Below are 20,913 nucleotides of genomic sequence, written 5' to 3' on the forward strand. Positions count from 1 at the left end.
AAATATTCATTTTTTGTAAAATGATGATATAAACTTTGTCATAAACACTGTTGTTCATGATTTTGTAAAAATTTCCTTGGAGTATAATTTTTTTTTTTTTTAAAGATTTTATTTATTTATTTTTCCCCCAAAGCCCCAGTAGATAGTTGTATGTCATAGCTGCACATCCTTCTAGTTGCTGTATGTGGGACGCGGCCCCAGCATGGCCGGAGAAGTGGTGCGTTGGTGCGCGCCCGGGATCCGAATCCGGGCCGCCAGCAGCAGAGCGCACGCACTTAACCGCTAAGCCACTGGGCCGGCCCTCCTTGGAGTATAATTTGAAAGTAAGATTAAAGACTATAAATTTTTCTGGTTCTAATATTTTATTGCCAAATTGTTAAACTTTTCAAGAAGTCAGAATATCACTTTTTCTGGGTTCCTCTGACCAGATCCTAACTTAAATTCCTGAAAACATAAACTTCATTAACAAGGTCATTATGGCTCTTCTAGGAAACAGAATCTAGCAACAGGGAAGAAATTGTTATTATTATTATTTTTTTTGCAAGAGGCTAGGTTTTGAAGGGAATGATGAATATCTCAATTATAGAAATAATAGGAATTATAGCCATAGAATTGGTGTTTCATCGCCGAATGCTCCTTATCCCTGAGGTCTTTATAGTCTTCTAGAATTGATTTATGGAAACATTTTTGTGCACGACTTTTTGAAAAAGAATTCTTAAGCTCCAGCAGGTTGGTCTGAGGCTTGGCCACTCCAGCTCTAGGAATCCAACCCAGAATAGGTCTTGTTTCTTCGTCGCTTTCCATGTTCAAGGTCAACTGTTCTTCTGGCTTACTTAAAAAATGTTCTAAATCGAAAGCTTCCAAGTCTGGTTTACTTTGTAAAATACTAGACTTACTAAGGCTAACGGGGTTTTGACACATAGTAAACTGGTTATGTATGGGAGATTTAAAATGTTCATACTGAAGGTAATGGTTGGGGTTACAGTAAGATGTAGGTTGGGGTTTTAATGACAGCTGTCTCCAGTACAAATCTTCTGTCTTTTCAGTATCTGTGATTTTTGGAAATGGTTTTATGTCATAAATGTTAGTCAGATCTTTTGTTGGGTAACAAGGTGGGAGTGCATAGGTAGATAGCAAGCTTTGTTCTTCCTTAATCTTGTCTTCAATTGCCTGATTTTTATGGGTCACACCCACCGGTGTGTTATTGCTAAGTGCCATCATTTCTGCAGAACTGGGTACAAAAGTATGAAAAGTACACAAAACTCTAGGGGTACAATCTGGACAGGAAGGTGGTTTTTGCTGGACAATAGCCTCCAGAGGACGTCGGTTCTGAATCAATCGGGCAATTCGTCCTTCCAAGGGTCTGGGAGGTTTTAAGACAGGATGGAATTTTTCTTGCTGTATTGGTGGGACAAAATGGAGAAAATCAATTAATTAATAAATTTGGTACTATAAAGATATTGCCACAAATGGCAGGTCAAAAGTCATATCCATTTTCATTGTCTAAGTAAACACAGGATAGGTGTAGGAATGCACATTGCAATGTTCTTTGATATTTATTTATTTAAAGACATTGAAATTTGGGTCCTAATAAACACGTTTTCTCTTCTATTGGTTTTTGCTAATATGGAAAGAGCATATTTTTACTTGGCTATAGAGAGATTCCTCTATGTTGGAACTCTTTGCTTTCAAACTTTCAAAGATATAAAAGAATCAGTGGAACAAAACTTCTGCCCATCACCAACAGATGATGTCAACAGTTATGTGCAGTTATTTAAATCTCAGCCAAAGCCTTCTTTATTAGGCCAAGGCAAGGGTTCTTAAACCTTAGTGAATCAGAACCAGCTTTGGAGCTGGCAGAAAATGAGGTTTCTAAGCTTGATCCTCTGAGATTGTGATTCAGAAGGTTTGCAGTGGGGCTCAGGAATCTGCTTTTTTAACAAGCATCTTGGGTGATGATGAGGCCAGTGATGTGCTATGCTTCGGGAAACACTGGTCTGAGGGGAGGTGTTATATCTGTGCTTCTTTTTGAGATGTTCAATAAATATTGTGAACTCAATCATGTCTGGTAACTGCAAAAGAAGTGAGTGTATTCAGAGGGTTATTAATAGATATATATGTTTAGGGGGGGCAGGAGGAAGAGTGGAGGAGTTGACTTGGAAGGGGCATGAGGGAGCTTTCTGGGATGATGGTAATGTTCAATATATTGATAGGGGTTTGGGTTACAAAGATGTACGTGGGGGGCCAGCGCCGTGGTGTAGCGGTTAAGTGCGTGTGCTCCGCTGCTGGCGGCCCGGGGTTCGGATCCCGGGCACGCACCAATGTACTGCTTGTCAGGCCGTGCTGTGGTAGCGTCCCATATAAAGTGGAGGAAGATAGGCACAGATGTTAGCCCAGGGCCAGTCTTCCTCAGCAAAAAGAGGAGGTTTGGCATGGATGTTGGCTCAGGGCTGATCTTCCTCACAAAAAAAAAAAAGAAAAGAAAAAACGATGTATGTGTTTGTGAAAACTCATTGAATGTACACTTAAGATTTGTGCTATTTCATTGAATGTATATTTTACCTTAAAAGAAAGAACTGCAAACAAATTGAACTCTCGTTAATGATATGCATGCTGAATGTTTAGGAGTGAAGTATACTAATGTCTGCAATTTACTCTGAAATACATAAAAAATAATAAAGTATATTGATGGATGCTTGAAGGGATGGAAAGATGGATAGATTATGTGGTAAAATAAATATAATAAAATTCTAATGGTAGAATCTAGGTGATGGGGATATGGGTGTTACTGTAAAGCTATTTCAACTTTTCTGTATGTTTCAAAATTTTTATATGTTGAAGAAAAAAACTAAAAAAGAATGGATATATGACAATGATGGAATTGATGGCAGAAATAATAAAAATGAGAATGGTGAGAAAATAATAACTGTAGTTTGGAACTAGAAAACATAATGGACTTAGGAGCATCCTTTTGGAACCTAATTTGTTCATAGTTGGAATTTCCATGTTGTTACTAACAAATCTGTTATAACCTTTAGCTAATCAGGTTTGAGTAGATACTATGAAAAAAAGAAAAAAAAAACCCCAGCCCTTTGAAATGCTTTGTTAAATTTGCCATAAACAAAAAAGTATAGGGTGTATCATATCCTACTTTGACAGTATCCCTTTATGCAAGAAGCAGTTTTTAGTACCTTAATTTTATTCTACTACAACAAAATGGCCAGCCCTGGTGGTCTAGTGGTTAAGACTCGGTGCTCTCACCTCGTAGCCCGGGTTCATTGCCCTGTCGGAGAACCACACCACCCATCTGTCAGTTGTCATAATGTGGCAGCTGCATGTTGCTGTGATGCTGAAAGCTATGCCACCGGTATTTCAGATACCAACAGGGTCACCCATAGTGGAAAGGTTTCAGTGGAGCTTCCAGCCTAAGATAGACTATGAAGAAGGACCTGGCCACCCATTTCTGAAAAAACTGGCCATGAAAACTCTATGAATAGCAGCGGAGGATTGTCTGATATAGCGTCGGGAGGTGACAGCATGGTGCAAAGAGACTGGGCAGGGTTCTGCTCTGCTGTACAGAGGGTTGGAATTGACTAGGAGTAGGAATTGACTCCATGTCACTAACAACAAACAACAAAATATTTCATACACATATTTATTACCCCTATAACATGCCTTCTGAGAGTATGTTATGTTTTAGTTAGAAAACAGCAAGATTCACTAAAACTTTCTTTTAAACTGCCAACTATTTTCAGCATATTTCGTCTTGTTATTAATAAAAATTTAGGTGTTGATTCACTTGCACAATAATTTTTCATCTAATATACTTGACAAGCATCCTTTGTACAAGTGTGTATGTATTTCTTTGTAAAGATGATAAAGCTGCTTCCTGAGGGGCTGGACCCTACAGGGTCCCATCTGTGGAAATCTAGATAGCTGCTGAACACACCTGACAATGTCAGAGTATACGTATAGTCTTTTCTAGCCTTAGAGAATGCTCATTGTAAGTGAAAAATAAAGAAAATTAAAAACGCTTCAGTGAATGATAAAGCACAGTCTATGGAACGACTTCCGATGTTATGATTTTATATTGCCTTGGGAAATACTGAAGCTAATATAAAATAAATGTGTTCAGTTCAGTCGAAAAAGAGTTCATATTGAAATATCTTACACTTGTTTTTTATATGTCTTTCCACGATTTACATCTCTGAAAATATTAATCTTGTTTTAAAAACTTTGTAGTTTTAGAGGATAAAATTTAGGCCCCAAATAAACAACATAAAGGTATACTTTTAGGTAATTTTATTTCATTTACATAATTAAGCCAACAGATTATAACTTCTATCACTAAAGGGCTTGATCATTTCTTTCAGGCCATTTCACGTAATCAATTAAGAAATCTCTATTGATATTTGCAGAGAATTTATTGGCTTTGTAATTCAGCGAACTCTCAATTATTATAGGTACCAGGAAGAAGCCTTTATCTCTTCAAAAGCAGTGATAATGTACCAGATATACAAATAAGCAAAGATTCACAGAATTTATTAAGAATCTCATTAAATTACTAGGTAAGTGTTTGCAACCAATTCCTTTGTAAATTTTAGGAACAGCAGCATAGTAGAAAATCTGTACAAAAAACAGTACCACGAAGAGGAAAAGAAACCTTGCTTATTCTTCAAAATAGTAGACAAGGATATTCAAATCAGTTCAAATCAATTCAGAATTAACTTCTAAAATGAGTTCAATTTTCCCTTTGCTAGCTTGGTCACCAGTACTCATGAAGCAAATAAAAAGTGGGCAAAGCAAGAAGGAGCCCAACACCTGGATGCTTTCCCCCTAAATAACTGAGAGTTGACTGCAATTACTTACAGGCTCTGGGTCAAATCCTATCTGTCCAGTTAACTCTGCTACCTCCTTTTCATGGTAATCATCCAGTTCAAGGGGGTTCATGGGCCCCAGACCTTAATGGAAACATCACATCTTATTATTTTGTTACAGTAAATGAAGAATGACACTTAAATGACCTTTTAGAGAAAAACTTACCCATTCCCCTTTGTAATATAACTAGAACTAATAAAATGAAAACCAACTGTACCTCCCAGTTACCCACTAAGAGAAACTTACCACCCACCTTAATTTCTGTTAGTACTTAGATTAGGAAACAGGGAAAACTATTAGAAGATAAAAGCTTGTAACAGCATTTATCAAATATTCCAATTTTGTTCTTTTTACTTGTATTAAAATGAACTCATACCTGTAAAGTCATGAGTGTACGAAGTGATCCAGTGGGACCTCTCAAGATTTCTTTGTATGTTCGCTTCTTTTAGAGAGTTAATAGGGTCCCACAAATTTGAAGAAGTGTTAGGAGCGAAGGTTTTAGGAGGTTTTGGGTAGAATACTGGCTTGTTTTTCTCAACACATTTAGGAAACTAGAATATGAACATAAAAGATTATTGCTGTTAAAGTCATCCAGTAGAGTAAGGGCTGATGCGCTATCTCAGCAGGAAGGGGGCAAACAAAATCCCAGGCTGAAGTCAGTTATATTTTTTTCTTCATTAATTACTAATTTTCTACAACTGTAACCATATTTAGAGTTAAACACAGTATTTTGTCAAAGGAATGCTAACGTCTTTCCTAAAAATCTTTTGCTTTAGCAGGGACTCATAATGTACACTGAAGAACAGTCCTTGGAAATACTCTACCCCCAGTGAAATTTTATTTGAGATATAAAGGGCTCTGAGGTGCTCCTTTGGCTAAGTTTAGCTCAAGTTGTGTGCCTCCCTCACTTCTCCCTCCATACCTGAAATGACACCATTTGATATCTTTTATGAATTTCTCATGAAGGTTAAGTCACTCAAATTCAAATAAAATTTTTCATTCTGTAGACATAACTGCTTACTGTGGAGTTTTATTTTTTATTTTCAAAAGGAGGTATGCATGTAAAAGTGAATGAATGAGTGAGTTTCACTGCAGTCTTTTTGGTTACTTAGAAATTTACTTTTTTTTTTTTTTTTAAAGATTTTTATTTATTTATTTTTTTCCCCCCAAAGCCCCAGTAGATAGTTGTATGTCATAGCTGCACATCCTTCTAGTTGCTGTATGTGGGACGCGGCCTCAGCATGGCCGGAAAAGCGGTGCGTTGGTGCGTGCCCGGGATCTGAACCCGGGCTGCCAGCAGCGGAGCGTGCGCACTTAACCGCTAAGCCACGGGGCCAGCCCAGAAATTCACTTTTTCTCAGTTTGATGACACACAATAAATATGTACTGAGCACCTATATGTGCAAGGTAGTGGCAGGAAACAAGGATGGATCAGAAACAAATCTTGCCATCCAGGAGTGTATTGGCTAGAAGGGGAGATAAGGCGTGAACACAAATGACTATAAGATGAAAAGTAACTCTTTGTTATAAAAGAGGTTAAGACAAAATTATTTGGAAGTTCAGAGGAGGGCAAGATTGATTCCAGCTGAACAGGGAAATAGGGCTAGGAGTGGACAGAGAGGGAGGAGACAAGCGGCCATGTTATATCATACCATAGAAAGTAGGCCTTGAATGACATGCAGACATGGGGAGGCCAAGTGAACAGCAAGAGCAGAGGTATGGATGGTGGTGGAAAGTATGGAATTAACATTTCTTTCTTTCTTTTTTTTTTTTGTGAGGAAGATCAGCCCCGAGCTAACATCCGATGCCAATCCTCCTTTTTTTTTTTTTTTTTTTTGCTGAGGAAGGCTGGCCCTGAGCTAACATTTGTGCCCATCGTCCTCTACTTTATACGGGACGCTGCCACGGCATGATGTGACAAGTGGTGCATCGGTGTGCGTCCGGGATCCGAACTCGCGAACCCTGGGCCACCAAAGCAGAGCTCGCACACTTAACCGCTTGCGCCACCAGGCCAGCCCCTGGAATTAACATTTCTTGAACATTATGCACTTGTTGCCCTCAAAGTCAGGCCCACCCTTAATGTTTGCAGGTCCTGGGGCTAGAGTACAAATGGAAGCCCATATTCCATTAGTCTAAATGGCTTAACTTATAAATCAAGCAAATAAACTGTTAAATAAATAAAAAATGTTCCATTCTCCTACCTTGACAAAATATCTTCATAACAACCTGGAAGACCAGGTCCAGATTTAGACTTCTTAGATTATACCAAATTCTGCATTGGGACACGGTGGTTTAGGAACAGCCAGCTGCTGGCCCCTGGCCTTAGCACTCTTTCCTGCTTTCTTTCTACCTCTAGTTCCATCCCAGGCTATGAAATGCCTTGAAGATAGGAGGGTACTCTAGCCCTCAAGTTCAAGCTCCACATACCTAATACCTCTGCGCCCGGCCAACAGCCATATCTTGGCCACCCCTTTGGCCTAGCTTGGCAGCACTGTCAACCCCTGGGAGGATGGACCTGAGGAAGAGACCCCATGAAGGCCCTGGAACTAGGTTCAAAGCCTTGTCAGGGAATTCTGTGGTCGAACATCAATCTGGTGTGGAAGATGGGGGAGCATGGGCTCTAGATGGACATATCCTCTTGCCCCCATGAACTCCCTGCCCCTTCTGGCAGAGGAAGGCCAGAGCGGGGCCCTCTAAAGCATGGGGTCCTCTAAAGTTCCTGGGCCCGAGGTGATGCTGCTCACAGCAACCCTGTGAGGTTGGAGTGATCCCCATTTACATATATAGAGGAGTCACGGTAAAAGGCACTTGGAAATCTGACTCAAGAAGTATTAGATAACCACCCCTACCAATCTTTAACAAATATGTGGCTTGTTTATTCAGGGCTAAAGAAAGCCCTCTTTGTTCTCCTTGTCTTTATCATGATTTACAAAGCCAGCTTACTTAGAAATAAGGACTTTTTTCAAATATTATTCTGAGGGGCTGGCTTAATCTTGTGTCTTACTCTGGTTTAACTACCAGCAGTTACCTACTGAAATGTAATCAAGGGCACAGAGAGAGAAAGTAGGGAATGAGAAATTTTACTGTAGCCTGTGGTGTCTTGGGAAGAGTCTAGAGTCAGGAAACATTTGAGAGTGGAGAGCTGGCCAATTTTCATTACGTTAGGGTGATGTTATTCTGAGAGGATAGTGAGAGAGGGGCTGCTGGTGATCATTCACTCAGTAGGTATTCATTGGTTAAATGTCCTATTCACAGGGTAAAGTTTGTATCTGATATGGAAGGTAAGTACAAGGTAGGAAGGAATTCCAGTTCCTGAGAGGTCAGTATCTAGGCAGATACTCCAATCTACAAAAAAGTGATGTTGTTTTGAATTTGGAATACATTCTCACTGGAATAGTGCTATATAAATTATAGTTACATTCCCAGCATAGCTCATAAAATCTATGTAACTCATAATTTATTTAATAAACATTTACTGAATACCTATCATATGCAAATCGGTGTAAAGTCCCTCCATAAACTGCCATAAAATAACAGAAATTAATATTGTTGTAACACATTAAATAAAGCAAAAAAATTAAATATAGTTTTTTGTTTTGTTTTAGTCTTGAATGATGGGCTTAACGACGTTTACAGGAACAAGAAAAGGTTTATTGTGGAGATCACTTTACCCTTTGGAGAGACTTTAGCACTAGGGACATTGGTTCTTTATTAAATCATTATTTCACTTAATTCTCTTGTCTCAGCACCATTTTTACATTAAGAAGTTATGATTAGCGGGCCAGCCCTGTGGCTTAGCGGTTAAGTGCGCGCGCTCCGCTACTGGTGGCCCGAGTTCGGATCCCGGGCGCGCACCGACGCACCGCTTCTCCGACCATGCTGAGGCCGCATCCCACATACAGCAACTAGAAGGATGTGCAACTATGACATACAACTATCTACTGGGGCTTTGGGGAAAAAAAGGAGGAGGATTGGCAATAGATGTTAGCTCAGAGCTGGTCTTCCTCAGCAAAAAGAGGAGGATTAGCACGGATGTTAGCTCAGGGCTGATCTTCCTCACACACACACAAAAAAGTTATGATTAGGAACTAGGCTCATTTACATATGAAATGGAGAGAGAGAGTGAGCGCAGATAAGAGAGCTGGCAGAAATTTTATTTTTTTGGTATGTAGTTAGGACTTTGGAGGAGAGAGAGTTGAAGGGAGAAGAGGAGGCACAATGGAAGAAAAGGGCTCCCTGGGACAGAATGGAGGAACGTGGAGGGTAGAAGGTAGTAAATGGGGAGCATGGGTGGTAGGGAAGAGAGAGTGTGCCAGTTTGTTTCCATTCTGGATACCCTGGTTGTTGCTGGGGATGGGCAGGTGGGAGGGTGGGGTTCAGGGTGGTGATGGCAGCAATGGAGAGGTGCACTGTGGGCAACCAGTTACTTGATGAGATGACTCTTTTCTGAAGGAGATGCCTGCGTGCTCGCCAAATTCATTATGGTTATTTGAGGATGAATGTGGATTATGGGTGCTTTTGTGGAGAGACAGAACTGTCCTAAGAATGAGGGATGTATCTTTAGGAGGATGGGCATCTTAGATTGGAAAGATGGCAGATGGTTGAAGAAGGAAAACCGCACTCCTTTGTAAGGGTGATATGAGTGAGTGCTCTTTCCAAGGGAAGCCAAAGGTCTTCCCAAATATTTAGAATTAAGGAAGACTGGGTAGGAGGCTCTGGTTTTGAAAATCGTTTGTTACAATATTTCAAATAGTCCAAGGTTAGGGAGGTTTATGGCACTTGACGTCTGTGCTTATATCTCATCTTACTCAAAAGTGATTACAAGGTAGATTTCATCCTAAAGAATATTTTTGTATTGCAAAAGCTATGATTAGTTTAGTTTTAGTTAGTTTAGTTAGTCTTGAGTTTTTGAGAAATAGAAAGGACAAAAGTTGGGCCGGCCCCGTGGCTTAGCGGTTAAGTGCGCGCGCTCCGCTGCCGGCGGCCCGGGTTTGGATCCCGGGCACGCACCGACGCACCGCTTCTCCGGCCATGCTGGGGCAGCGTCCCACATGCAGCGGCTAGAAGGATGTGCAGCTATGACATACAACTATCTACTGGGGCTTTGGGGGGAAAGAAAATAAATAAATAAAATCTTGAAAAAAAAAAAAAAGGACAAAAGTCTTTGGCCACATGAGCAAATAACAACAAAAACAGCCCGGAAAATTCAAAAATTATAACCTATTTGTTTGCCAATTATAAAAGGAAAAGGAATGTTCTGATTGGCTTGGTGATGGATGGAAATGGTCAGTGAGATCACAGAGGGAAGAGTGGTGGCAGGGGAGGCGTGGCTAGAGTGCTGTGGTCAGTAATAATTCTGGTGGGGAAAACTGGGCCAGGCCAAGGAGACAAAAAGGTAGGGCAGCTCTGGGGTCTGGGTGGGAAAGAGGTACCTAGATTTCTGTAATTCCAGAAGACACAGGCTTCACATACATGTAAAGTAAAAGGATGAGGGCAAAATGACATTTAAAATACTCTGTTAAAAATTAAGCCCTAGCACTTAATTTTTAAAAGGTTAAAAATACACCCTTTTATTTAGAATATTCTCCTTTCCAAGACTACCCATTTGTTAATGTTGCTGGGTCAACAAAGTGTTATAATCATTGGAATAATAATACCGACAGCAGCTGACATTTATTATGAACTCACTATCTGCTAATATGGTGCTGAGTGCTTTTACATGCATTTCATTCTCAAGACAACTCTATCAGGTAGATTTTATTATTGTTCCTATTTTATCTATGAGGCAACTGAAGTATTGAAGGGTTAAGTATATTATCCAGGGTAATACAGCTGGTAAGTTTTAGAGCCAGGAGCTGAGCCACTTTAAAATTCACACTCTTTACCAGTATGTTATACGTATTTTCTTATTGGCTTGGATGGAAAATATGGCTGGAGTTTTCTCTTTCTCTTTTTTTTTTTTTGTGAGGAAGATTAGCCCTGAGCTAACATCTATTGCCAATCCTCCTCCCTTTTTTCCCCCTTTCTCCCCAAAGCCCTAGTAGATAGTTGTATGTCATAGTTGCACGTCCTTCTAGTTGCTGTACGTGGGACGTGGCCTCAGCATGGCCGGAGAAGCGGTGCGTCGGTGCGCACCCGAGATCCGAACCTGGGCCGCCAGTAGTGGAGCGCGCGCACTTAATCGCTAAGCCACAGAGCTGGCCCCTGGCGTTTTCTCTTTTACAGCTAGGAGACACATTTTTGGAACTCTTATCAAGTTATTGCTGTCCCGCCTTTTCCTCCGATTGGGCACACGGTGGAGTAGGAGGAGAGAGAAAAAAGTTAGCCCATAAATACGAGTTACAAGTTCTTGAACAAGGCATTCTTGCTATGGGTTCCACCCTCAGAGAATGATGATTACAACTATGTAATCAGTTATGATGTGGGTGGGGTACAGCCTGGGGCCTGGGATTTCTAAAAGCACTCAGGTGATTCTAATGTGCAGCTGAGGTTGAGAACCACTGCAATAGGAAAGATAAACACTATAAAAATATCCTCCTTTAACAAAACCAGAACAGAGCAGATAAAGGTGAAGACTCTTGGCCCACCTCCCCCAGTCAAGTGGTGAAAGGCAGGAGAAGACAAGCGCAGGGTGTCATCCTAAAGAAAAGAAGATGGGTTATCAGGTACACCCACCAAGCTCAGTATCAACTTTATTTTTACTTCTTCATCCAGGGAAGTGCAAAACTTGATTAGGATTCGGGATGAGCCAGAAGAATGACTGAAGATCAGTTAGAAGAGGTTAAGAAAGTGGGTTTACTCATTAGAAGAGGAGTCAAATCAGTCAAAAATTTTTTGTACAAAGTGCTGTGGGGAATATACACATGATACAATGTTCCGTTTTCAAAGAGCTTGCAATTTATTTTATGAGATATAAAATACATTTGAAAAGTTATTGGTTGTAATAAGTGTTGTGGGAAGTCAGAAGAAGGAGAAATCACTTCTGTTGGAGCAATAATGCTTTATAAATTACAGCACTTTCTGTTTTTCAAAGTGCTTTCATATCTTTCATATGACCCTCATATCCTGTGAAGTTTGTAGGACAGATTTTACTGAAATTAAACTCTAATTTAAAATTAAATTATTAAATTAATAAAAATTACATTTTATTAATTAAGGCTCAGAAAAGAGACACAATATGCCTAATATCACTTAGAGAGCAATTACAGATACAGGACTCACTAGAACATAGGTCTCCTGATTTGGGTCTCTTTCTACTATGCAACAGAAATAATGAGAGTTGAGCTGAGCCTTGAGGAATGAGCAAATTTTAGATAGGCAGAGAGGCTCTGAGAGGAGAGCATTCCATTGAATAGGAAACTGTTGTAGGACTAGCGAGTGGAGCCAGGCTGTAGGAAGGAAGGAAGGCCAGATCCTGAAGGGTCCTCGTAGCTCAGTTCAAGCACTGGAATCTACACTTAGGTAAACGGGAGCTAGTCAAGATTGTTGCAAAGAGGTGTGACATGAAGACAGCAGCATTTTATTTTATTTTATTTTTGTGAGGAAGATCAGCCCTGAGCTAACATCCATGTCAATCCTCCTCTTTTTGCTGAGGAAGAACAGCCCTGAGCTTACATCTGTTGCCAATCCTCCTCCTTTTTTTTCCCCAAAGCCCCAGTAGATAGTTGTATGTCATAGTTGCACGTCCTTCTAGTTGCTGTATGTGGGACGCGGCCTCAGCATGGCCAGACAAGCGGTGCGTAGGTGCGCGCCCGGGATCCGAACCCCGGCCACCAGCAGCGGAGCGTGCGCACTTAACCGCTAAGCCACGGGGCCGGCCCAACAGCAGCATTTTAATGGGCAGGCAGAAATGAGAGAGACTGAAAGAAGAAACGGAATTACAGAGCTGGAGACTTTGGCTGTAAGAACAAGTAATGATGGAATGGGCTCTAGAACAACTTCTCATATTTCTGAGTTGCTTAGATACAGATTTTGCCTGAAAGAATGAAAGAGAGCCAGTAAAACAGATTCTTCCTTAAGGATTTTTCTTGATGTATAACTTGACAAAAAACAAACAGGAAACTGCTTACGTCATAGACGACCGTGTGACATTGCAGTGACCACACTCTGGCCTGCCACAATGGTCTTCCCAAGTAAAATTCAAATGTTTCCAGCCTTCCATAATTATTTCTTGCCTACCTCATAGACTGTTAGATGCAAGGAGATAATATATAGAAACGACTTGGCACTGTCTCTCACAAACTAACTGGCCAATGAATGTTAACTATTATTTTCAAATGTCTAGATATTTTCCTTTATGATTTAAAATTTTCTCTTTTTACCCATGTGGACTTATGGTACAGAGGTTAAGAGCAGGAACTGGAGATTCACAAGCCTGAGTTCTATGATCATCAGATAGCCACAAACTCTCTGAGCCTCAGTTTCCTCATCTGTAAAATGGGAATGATGATACTAACCTTTTGAGGCTATTGTAGGAGTTAAATGACATACTATAACTAAAGTGGTTAGTGTGAAGCAATTTCTCAATAAACAGTGGCTGTTTTATTTTATTTTTGATTCTACACAAATACAATGGTTGGGACAATAAACTGCAAATCTTTCTGAATTCTCCCATTAACTCTATGCGTATTTGGAGTTACTTGTGTATTACGAATCATAAGACTAGAATTGGGGGACACATGGTGAGTGAAACACAGTCCTCCTCCACTTTCTTTTGGGGGAACCTTCTTTGGTAACTGTGGAAATGTTGCCTCACTGCCCAAAGTATATAAAATCAGCTGAGGAAAAAAAAAAAAGTGAATCATGGTCAAAATCGCAAGTTTTTCACCCAGATAGAAAATAAAAACAATCCATCTTTTGGATTTTTATAAACGTATAGAGTAACAACATTTTTTACTTTGTTTTAAACACATATTTTAAAAGATACTTACGTCATAATATACACCCTGGCCTGGCCAAGTCAAGGCTTTCTTCTTTGAATCCATGGGAAAATCAAGCAGTTCGTATCTGTAAGGGTTGCCTGAAAATTTTAGGAAAAGCACTGTTATCCTGAATGCACAAGAACAGCCTTCTAATTATTGGGATTTATGGGTGAAATAAATAAAAACAAGATACTAGGAGGTAGAGAGGAATGCAGGGGCACGTTTAGCTTTGCAGTTACAGCTTGGTTTGAATCCTTGCCCCCTACTGAGCAACGTGAGGGCCACACGGAGTGAGTCTCGAACCCTAGTGCTGTCAGCAGGACAAGGCAGGAGGCATTACACTTTCTGGTTGCTCAGAGGGACTCAGGTAAATCATAAATCTTCTGGGATCCTCTTTCCAGTCTCTGAAGGCTCAGCAAATATATTTCTATACTATATTTTTGGCTCTTTCCTGCCTAAATATCAATAAATGGAGTTAGTACTTGCTTAACAACAAGGTACTGAGGGAGAACATTTTAAAGAATACAGCTCTTTTTCCTTTCTTGCCTCTACACGTTTCCTTTTTTTAATTGATAGTCTTACTTGTTTATAACATTGTAAAATTTTAGTTGTACATTATTGTTTGTCAGTCACCTTATAAATGCCTCCCTTCACCCCTTGTGCCCACTCCCCAACCCCCTTGCCCCTGGTAACCACCAAACAGTTCTCTCTGTCCCTGTGTTAGTTTATCTTCCACATGAGTGAAATCATGCAGTGTTTCTCTCTCTGGCTTATTTTGCTTAACATAATACCCTCCAGGTCCATCCATGTTGTTGCAAATGGGACGATTTTGTCTTTTTTTTATGGCTGAGTAGTATTAAAGAATACAGCTTCTTAGGTAGAGGTGGTAGTTTGATAAGCTTTACCGAACACAGCACGGCTTCCTCTTGTCCTGTGCTAAGTTCCATGTTAAAGAATGCTCTGAACACCCATCTCCATATACAGTAAGAACAAAGGCTGGCATTTATTGAGCATTTACTGTGTGCCAGGACTGTACTAAGTGTTTTATATATATCATCACATGAATTTTTCATAACATTACCGTGAGGAATGTACTGTTATTTCTACTTTAATGAATGAGGAAACTGAGGCACAAAGAGAATAAGCAATTTGCCCAAGATCACACAGATAGTAAGTAGAATAATTCAAATTCAGGAAATCTGGTTCTAGAGCCTGCATTCTTAACCTATGTGCTACTTATTTCCAATAAAGAAGAGTTAAAATAAGTGGAAGAGGAGAAAACCTAATGCAGTACTAGTTTCTGGAAAGGTCTTTTATAAGGGTTGTTAGAATATACTCATCTTTTTAAAATCCCCTGAGACTGAGTGACTGGTTGCGGACAGAGAGATGCCTGGAAGAGCAGAGAATCAAGCTGGGAACTTATTTCCTCAGTCCCTGATCTACACTGCACTGAAAAGTGTTTTTATAAATTCAATACACATTTTCTGTGATTTCTCGCCAACTGTATGCACTTCATGTAATTTCAGAGATTATCTAATTCGGAATTGAAATAAATAAATTTGCTTTGACAATTTACCTAATAAGATCATAAAAATTCCAATTGTTTAGCTATCCCATCTTATAGTTCTTTTGCACAGCCTCCTCCCCCTACACTTCCCCAATATAACTAGGCATAGCACCCAACACTACACAATACATACATACAAATATATACAAGTATGCGAACATGTATATGTATGTATTGTGTAGTGTTGAGTGTATACATATGTATGTATCTATATATACGTGTTTGATGCAGCTTTCACTATCTTTTATCAATGCTGACTGGACTTGAGAGGTAATGGAAAAGTTCAGCATGCTGCACACATACTGGAATCCTTATATGGTAGCAGAGTAATAAAAATAGGAACTGCTAACACTCATCTCTGTTATCTGTGAAGTAGGTACTAATATTCCCATTTCACAGATTGGGAAGTGGAGGCTGAGAAGTTAAGAAACTTTCTCATGGTCTATGGTGAGTAAGTGGCAGAGCTAGAATTCTACCCATGCAATCTGACTCCATAGTCCAGGCTCTTAAGCACTCCACTATATCTCTCAAAATGTTACTGTCTCCTAATAAGGTATTGAGGTTGATATTGATGATGGCAGTATTCTGTTCTTACATTTGGGACCAAATGTTCATACACAGAGGAACTGCATTATAGACAGTTCTTGGGTTTTACCTACCTCACAGCCTAAATTCATTCAACAAATATTTATGTCTGCCTACCATGTACCTTTTCTGTCACCTTCAGTTACCTTCTCTCTGTCACCCTCAATCTTTCTCCATAGGTGTCTTCTGTCTTGAGGTGTCTAGTGTGGGAGAAACTTGATGACTAACGTATGGGTTCACTGTCCTCTCTAACAGAACACATCTGGGAAGACCTCAAGGTTTGCGTGAGTGAGAAGAAGCTCCAGGGTGTTAAGAAGAACTGAACACACTGCTCTTGTTACTCTCTGAATCTTACCTCAATAACGATCTTTCAGTTTCATCAAACTGCTACACCCATGTCTGGACTCTGATACTCTGAACCAAACATTGTCCCTTGTGCTGATCACCTGAGCTAGGATGGAATTTTTTTTTTTTGTGAGGAAGATCAGCTCTGAGCTAACATCTGCCAATCCTTCTCTTTTTTTTTTTGCTGAGGAAGACTGGCCCTGGGCTAACATCCGTGCCCATCTTCCTTCACTTTATATGGGATGCCACCACAGCATGGCCTGACAAGTGGTGCATTGGTGCGCGCCTGGGATCTAAACCCAGGTTGCCAGCAGTGGAGCGTGCGCACTTAACCGCTGTGCCATGGGGCCGGCCCCTAGGATGGAAATTTTTTTTTTTTTGTGAGTAAGATCAGCCCTGAGCTAACATCCATGCCAATCCTCCTCTTTTTGCCGAGGAAGACTGGCCCTGAGCTAACTTCCGTGCTCATCTTCCTCCACTTCATGTGGGAAGCCGCCACAGCATGGCCTGACAAGTGGTGCGTTGGTGCGCACCCGGGATCTGAACCCGGGCCGCAGAAGCGGAGTGCACGCACTTAACTGCTATGCCACGGGGCCGGCCCTAGGATGGAATTTTTAAAAGCTAAACCATAAGAGAGAGCAGGAAGGAAATAAAAATAGAAAATACAAGTAGAATAAAAAACAACCAATTCTACAGAGTTTGGTTTCTGATTCTACCATGGGAGGCTCTCTATAAGGAAGAAAAGTTAAGAGCATCTGCAGAGAGTCTAATTTAATTGGTCTGGGGTGAGGTCCCAGCAGATTCTAAAGTGCAGCCACAGTTGAGAACAACTTTCCTAACCTGCTGGGTCACACTTTTGTGACTCAAGTCCTTTGCCCTACTTTAATTTTATTATTGAATAAACTCCAAATATAAGAAGAATTAATACTGTTTCGATTTCAAGTCACATATTACCTCTTGTCTTCAAAATCGTTGTATCATAAGGCTTCGTTGGCACGGTGGGAGGAAATGGCTGTTGGCTTCGGGCTTTAATGCCAGTGTAGAGATCCTTAGGTGATGTGAAGGTCGGGAACACGGCACCGCGGGAGATGTGTGTGTGGTAGGGGTGTTCAACCGGATACGGGGAGCAGATTTCTCTGAGATTTAGTTGCACAAATAAAGCATTATAGAAAAGAAGTGCAATTGAAAAGAATTAATCATCAAATATTTATTGGGACCCTTCTTTGTGGCAGGTACTGTTCTAATCCCTGGGAATATGACAGTGAGCCAAAGTCCCTACACTTATGGAGTTAGCATTCTTGTGGAATATATACCATGAAACATAAGAAATTTAAAAAATTTTATACAAATAAAAACAAATAAATTTAGACAAATAAAAAATAAATTTAATTTTTAAAATAAATCATACTGAATTCTTTATCAGTGAATAACTTTCATAACTGACATAAAAATATGAAGCAGAAGACAGATGAATTTTGTAGTTTTTAGAATGCTACGGGAAGAATTGCTAGTTGCTTTTAGTTCCTGCCTCTTGTTTTAAGAGGATCCCAGTGCTTATTTTATGGAATCGTTTTAGGCTTTCAGCTTCAGTATGCAAAGTGATCTCTAACCATCGTGGATCAAACTTTCAACTCAGGCCATCTGTTTCTTTAAGCAGTCAATCAACAAAATATTCTGCCTGTTTACGTACCCGGTACTGTTGAGAAATCAAAAACCCCAAAATAGCTAGTACACTGAAGGAAAAAAAAACCCAACAAGTTAAAAAGACCACAGGGATATAATTTTCCTATTATTTGAAGAACTAGCAGAGTTCTTAAAAAGAACTAGCAGAGGTTCAGAAAAAACTGTTTGAGAGCTGTCTAAATTAGAAGAAAATCGAGGTTACGAAGCCCATGGAATAGAGAAATGTTATATATAATTAGGAAATAAAGTAAAAAAAAAGTAAGACCAGTGTTAGTACTTGAACTGTGTCCCCCCAAAATTTGTATGTTGAAGTTCTAACTCCCAGTACCTCAGAGTGTGACCCTATTTGGAAACAGGGTCATTGCAGATGTAATTATTTAAGATGAGCTCATACTGGAGTAGAGTGAGCTCTTAATCCAGTATGACCAGTGTCCTTATGAAAAAGGGAAATTTGGACACAGACATGCACACAGGGAGAAGGCCATGTGAAGGAGAAGGCAGATCCAGGTGATGCACGTAAAGCTAAGGAACACCAAAGATGCCAGCAAACCGCAGGAGTCAGGAGAGAGGCATGAAACAGATTCTCTCAGAGCTCTCAGAAGGAACCAACTCTGCTGAAACCTTGATCTGGGACTTCTAGCCTCCAGTACTGTGAGACAGTCAATTTCTGTTTTTTCCAGAAAATATAACCAGTGAGAACTCAGACCTCCAATAGAGCACATGCAAGCAGTGAGAAGTAAACGTGTGCCAGGAGTATGGATGCTCTGGGTTCTTAGAAGAGAATAGCTAAGAAAGAGTTTAAAAGATTAACTGCATTTATAATGCTAATTATAACCCACAGAAGCTGTGGGAAAGCTGTTTAATGTCTATATTTACCAGGTCAAAATAAATGTATAGGTTATGCCATGAATGGCAGTGATAGTCTTTTTTTTTTTTTGGGGGTGAGGAAGATTGGCCTTGAGCTAACTTCTGTCACCAATCTTCCTCTTTTTGCGGAGGAGGATTGGCTCAGAGCTAACATCTGTGCCCCTCTTCCTCTACTGTGTGTGTCAGATGCCGCCACAGGATCGTTTGACCATCGGTGTGTCAGTCTGCACCTGGGATTCGAACCTGTGAACTCCAGGTCACTGAAGTGGAACACGCGAGCCTAACCACTATGCCACCGGGCTGGCCCCCTAGTGATAGAGTCTTATTACAGAATTTTTCCTTTCACTATTTTCTACCTAGGTATCAGCAGAATTTACATAGTAGCTTCTGCAAGTCACTGTGGATGGTATGACTCTGAAATAATGAGAATAATTTCTATAAGAAACATTTAAAATATTTCATTGCTTTTCCATCATATGATATTTTTCAATCCCAAGTATTTTTGGTTGGTTTTGCCACATAGTTTCTGAAATTTTTTCCCCCTCAGATTCTAGAAATGTGTATTTCCTAGCAAATAGTGTTAAGGTATATCTAGTAAGGATTTAGGAAAACATATTTTACTCTAAGACCTGAAAGCTACAGACTCCATGTATCTTGAGTTTATGTTTATTATGAGATTTCATTCAATACCTTGTGTATATTGCAAAGGTTATTTTTATTTGTTAAAAAAAATTCAAAATTATACCTTCAACTAATTTTTCAATTTGTATCCCATTTGAGTTTTGAGTACAACTGTATTAAATGATCAGAAGGCTGGCCCTGTGGCTTGGCGGTTAAGTGCGCGCGCTCCGCTACTGGTGGCCCGGGTTCGGATCCTGGGCGCGCACCAATGCACCGCTTCTCTGGCCATGCTGAGGCTGCGTCCCACATACAGCAGCTAGAAGGATGTGCAACTGTGACATACAGCCATCTACTGGGGCTTTGGGGGGGGGAAAAAAGGAAGAGGATTGGCATAGATGTTAGCTCAGAGCCGGTCTTCCTCAGCAAAAAGAGGAGGATTAGCATGGATGTTAGCTCAGGGCTGATCTTCCTCACAAAAAAAAAAAAAATTAAATGATCAGAATGTATATTTATTCCTTCAAATGAAGACTATGTAGAAAATGATTATGTTCCTGTTATATTAAATGATTTATAAAGATTGCTTTCCATTTTGTGTCTTGAGTCCCTAAAAAGAGAAGAAATAATAAGGAAAAGGGAGAACATCACACACTCACTCAACCACATACACATTTAAATAAAGGAGTTTGGTTGCTCCAAACAGCATGGGATATCTCTGGACTCAATCTGCCCTGTCGAGCAAGATTCACCAAGACGTTTATCAAGATGTTACACAGCTCTTGCGGGGGATATTTGAGGAGTTCAGGTCAGAGGAAGAGACGTTGGAACTTATTAGGCTACAAGCAGAAAAGAGATCTGAGAAAAAGAACCCAACAAAAAGGGCTTTACTTTTAACAAAGGTTTTTGCATATTTTTTTAAAAAACAAAACCCAAAACAACCTAGACTTTAATTTTAACAGCCTTTTGAGCAGATCTTTGCTTTAAATGAAACACAGTTTTTAAATGTCAGCTTAATATTTTCAGTGAAGATTAATAGGGACTCCACTAGCACCAAGCACATCTAGTGCTCAGATCTTGGTTTCTAATACCATTCTCCAATAGAAGGAACTGGGCTCTGTGGAGAAGCAGCTGATTCTAGGAGTGGGGCAGGAAATACACAAAATGATCCTGGAGCATCTGGTAGCACCAGAAAGGAAGGAAGTACTAAAATAAAAACCAAAAAACCCCACAATGATAAGTGATGAAGTACTCAAAACAAAACAAAATAAAAACAGAACCACACACACATACACACAAACCCCACATTGATAGGGGTATGGATATAGGAGCCAATTGCAAGAGCTCCCAATGGCCAATCTGCATAACAAAATAAATGAAACAGTACAGGATTACTACTATAGTACCAAAGTACGAAATAAATGTCCATGAGTCCCTCATCATATAAAAAAG

The 20,913-nt window shown here is 40.0% G+C and overlaps 1 protein-coding gene across 1 annotated transcript in view; it reads right to left on the minus strand.

Moving 5' to 3' along the window:
- Nucleotides 1-347: 347 nt before the first annotated feature.
- Nucleotides 348-20,913, minus strand: part of SPMIP4 (sperm microtubule inner protein 4) — a 43,426-nt gene continuing 22,860 nt past the window's right edge. Inside the window, exons 6-10 of the mRNA XM_058527342.1 lie at nucleotides 17,251-17,432; nucleotides 13,809-13,897; nucleotides 5,255-5,429; nucleotides 4,870-4,961; nucleotides 348-1,398 (exon numbers count right to left, since the gene is read on the minus strand). Coding sequence (XP_058383325.1) covers nucleotides 577-1,398; nucleotides 4,870-4,961; nucleotides 5,255-5,429; nucleotides 13,809-13,897; nucleotides 17,251-17,432 — 1,360 coding nt within the window. The 3' untranslated portion in view covers nucleotides 348-576. The remainder of the gene's footprint in view (nucleotides 1,399-4,869; nucleotides 4,962-5,254; nucleotides 5,430-13,808; nucleotides 13,898-17,250; nucleotides 17,433-20,913) is intronic.

Source organism: Diceros bicornis, chromosome 3 (genome assembly GCF_020826845.1).
Source record: "Diceros bicornis minor isolate mBicDic1 chromosome 3, mDicBic1.mat.cur, whole genome shotgun sequence".
Taxonomy (NCBI): domain Eukaryota; kingdom Metazoa; phylum Chordata; class Mammalia; order Perissodactyla; family Rhinocerotidae; genus Diceros; species Diceros bicornis.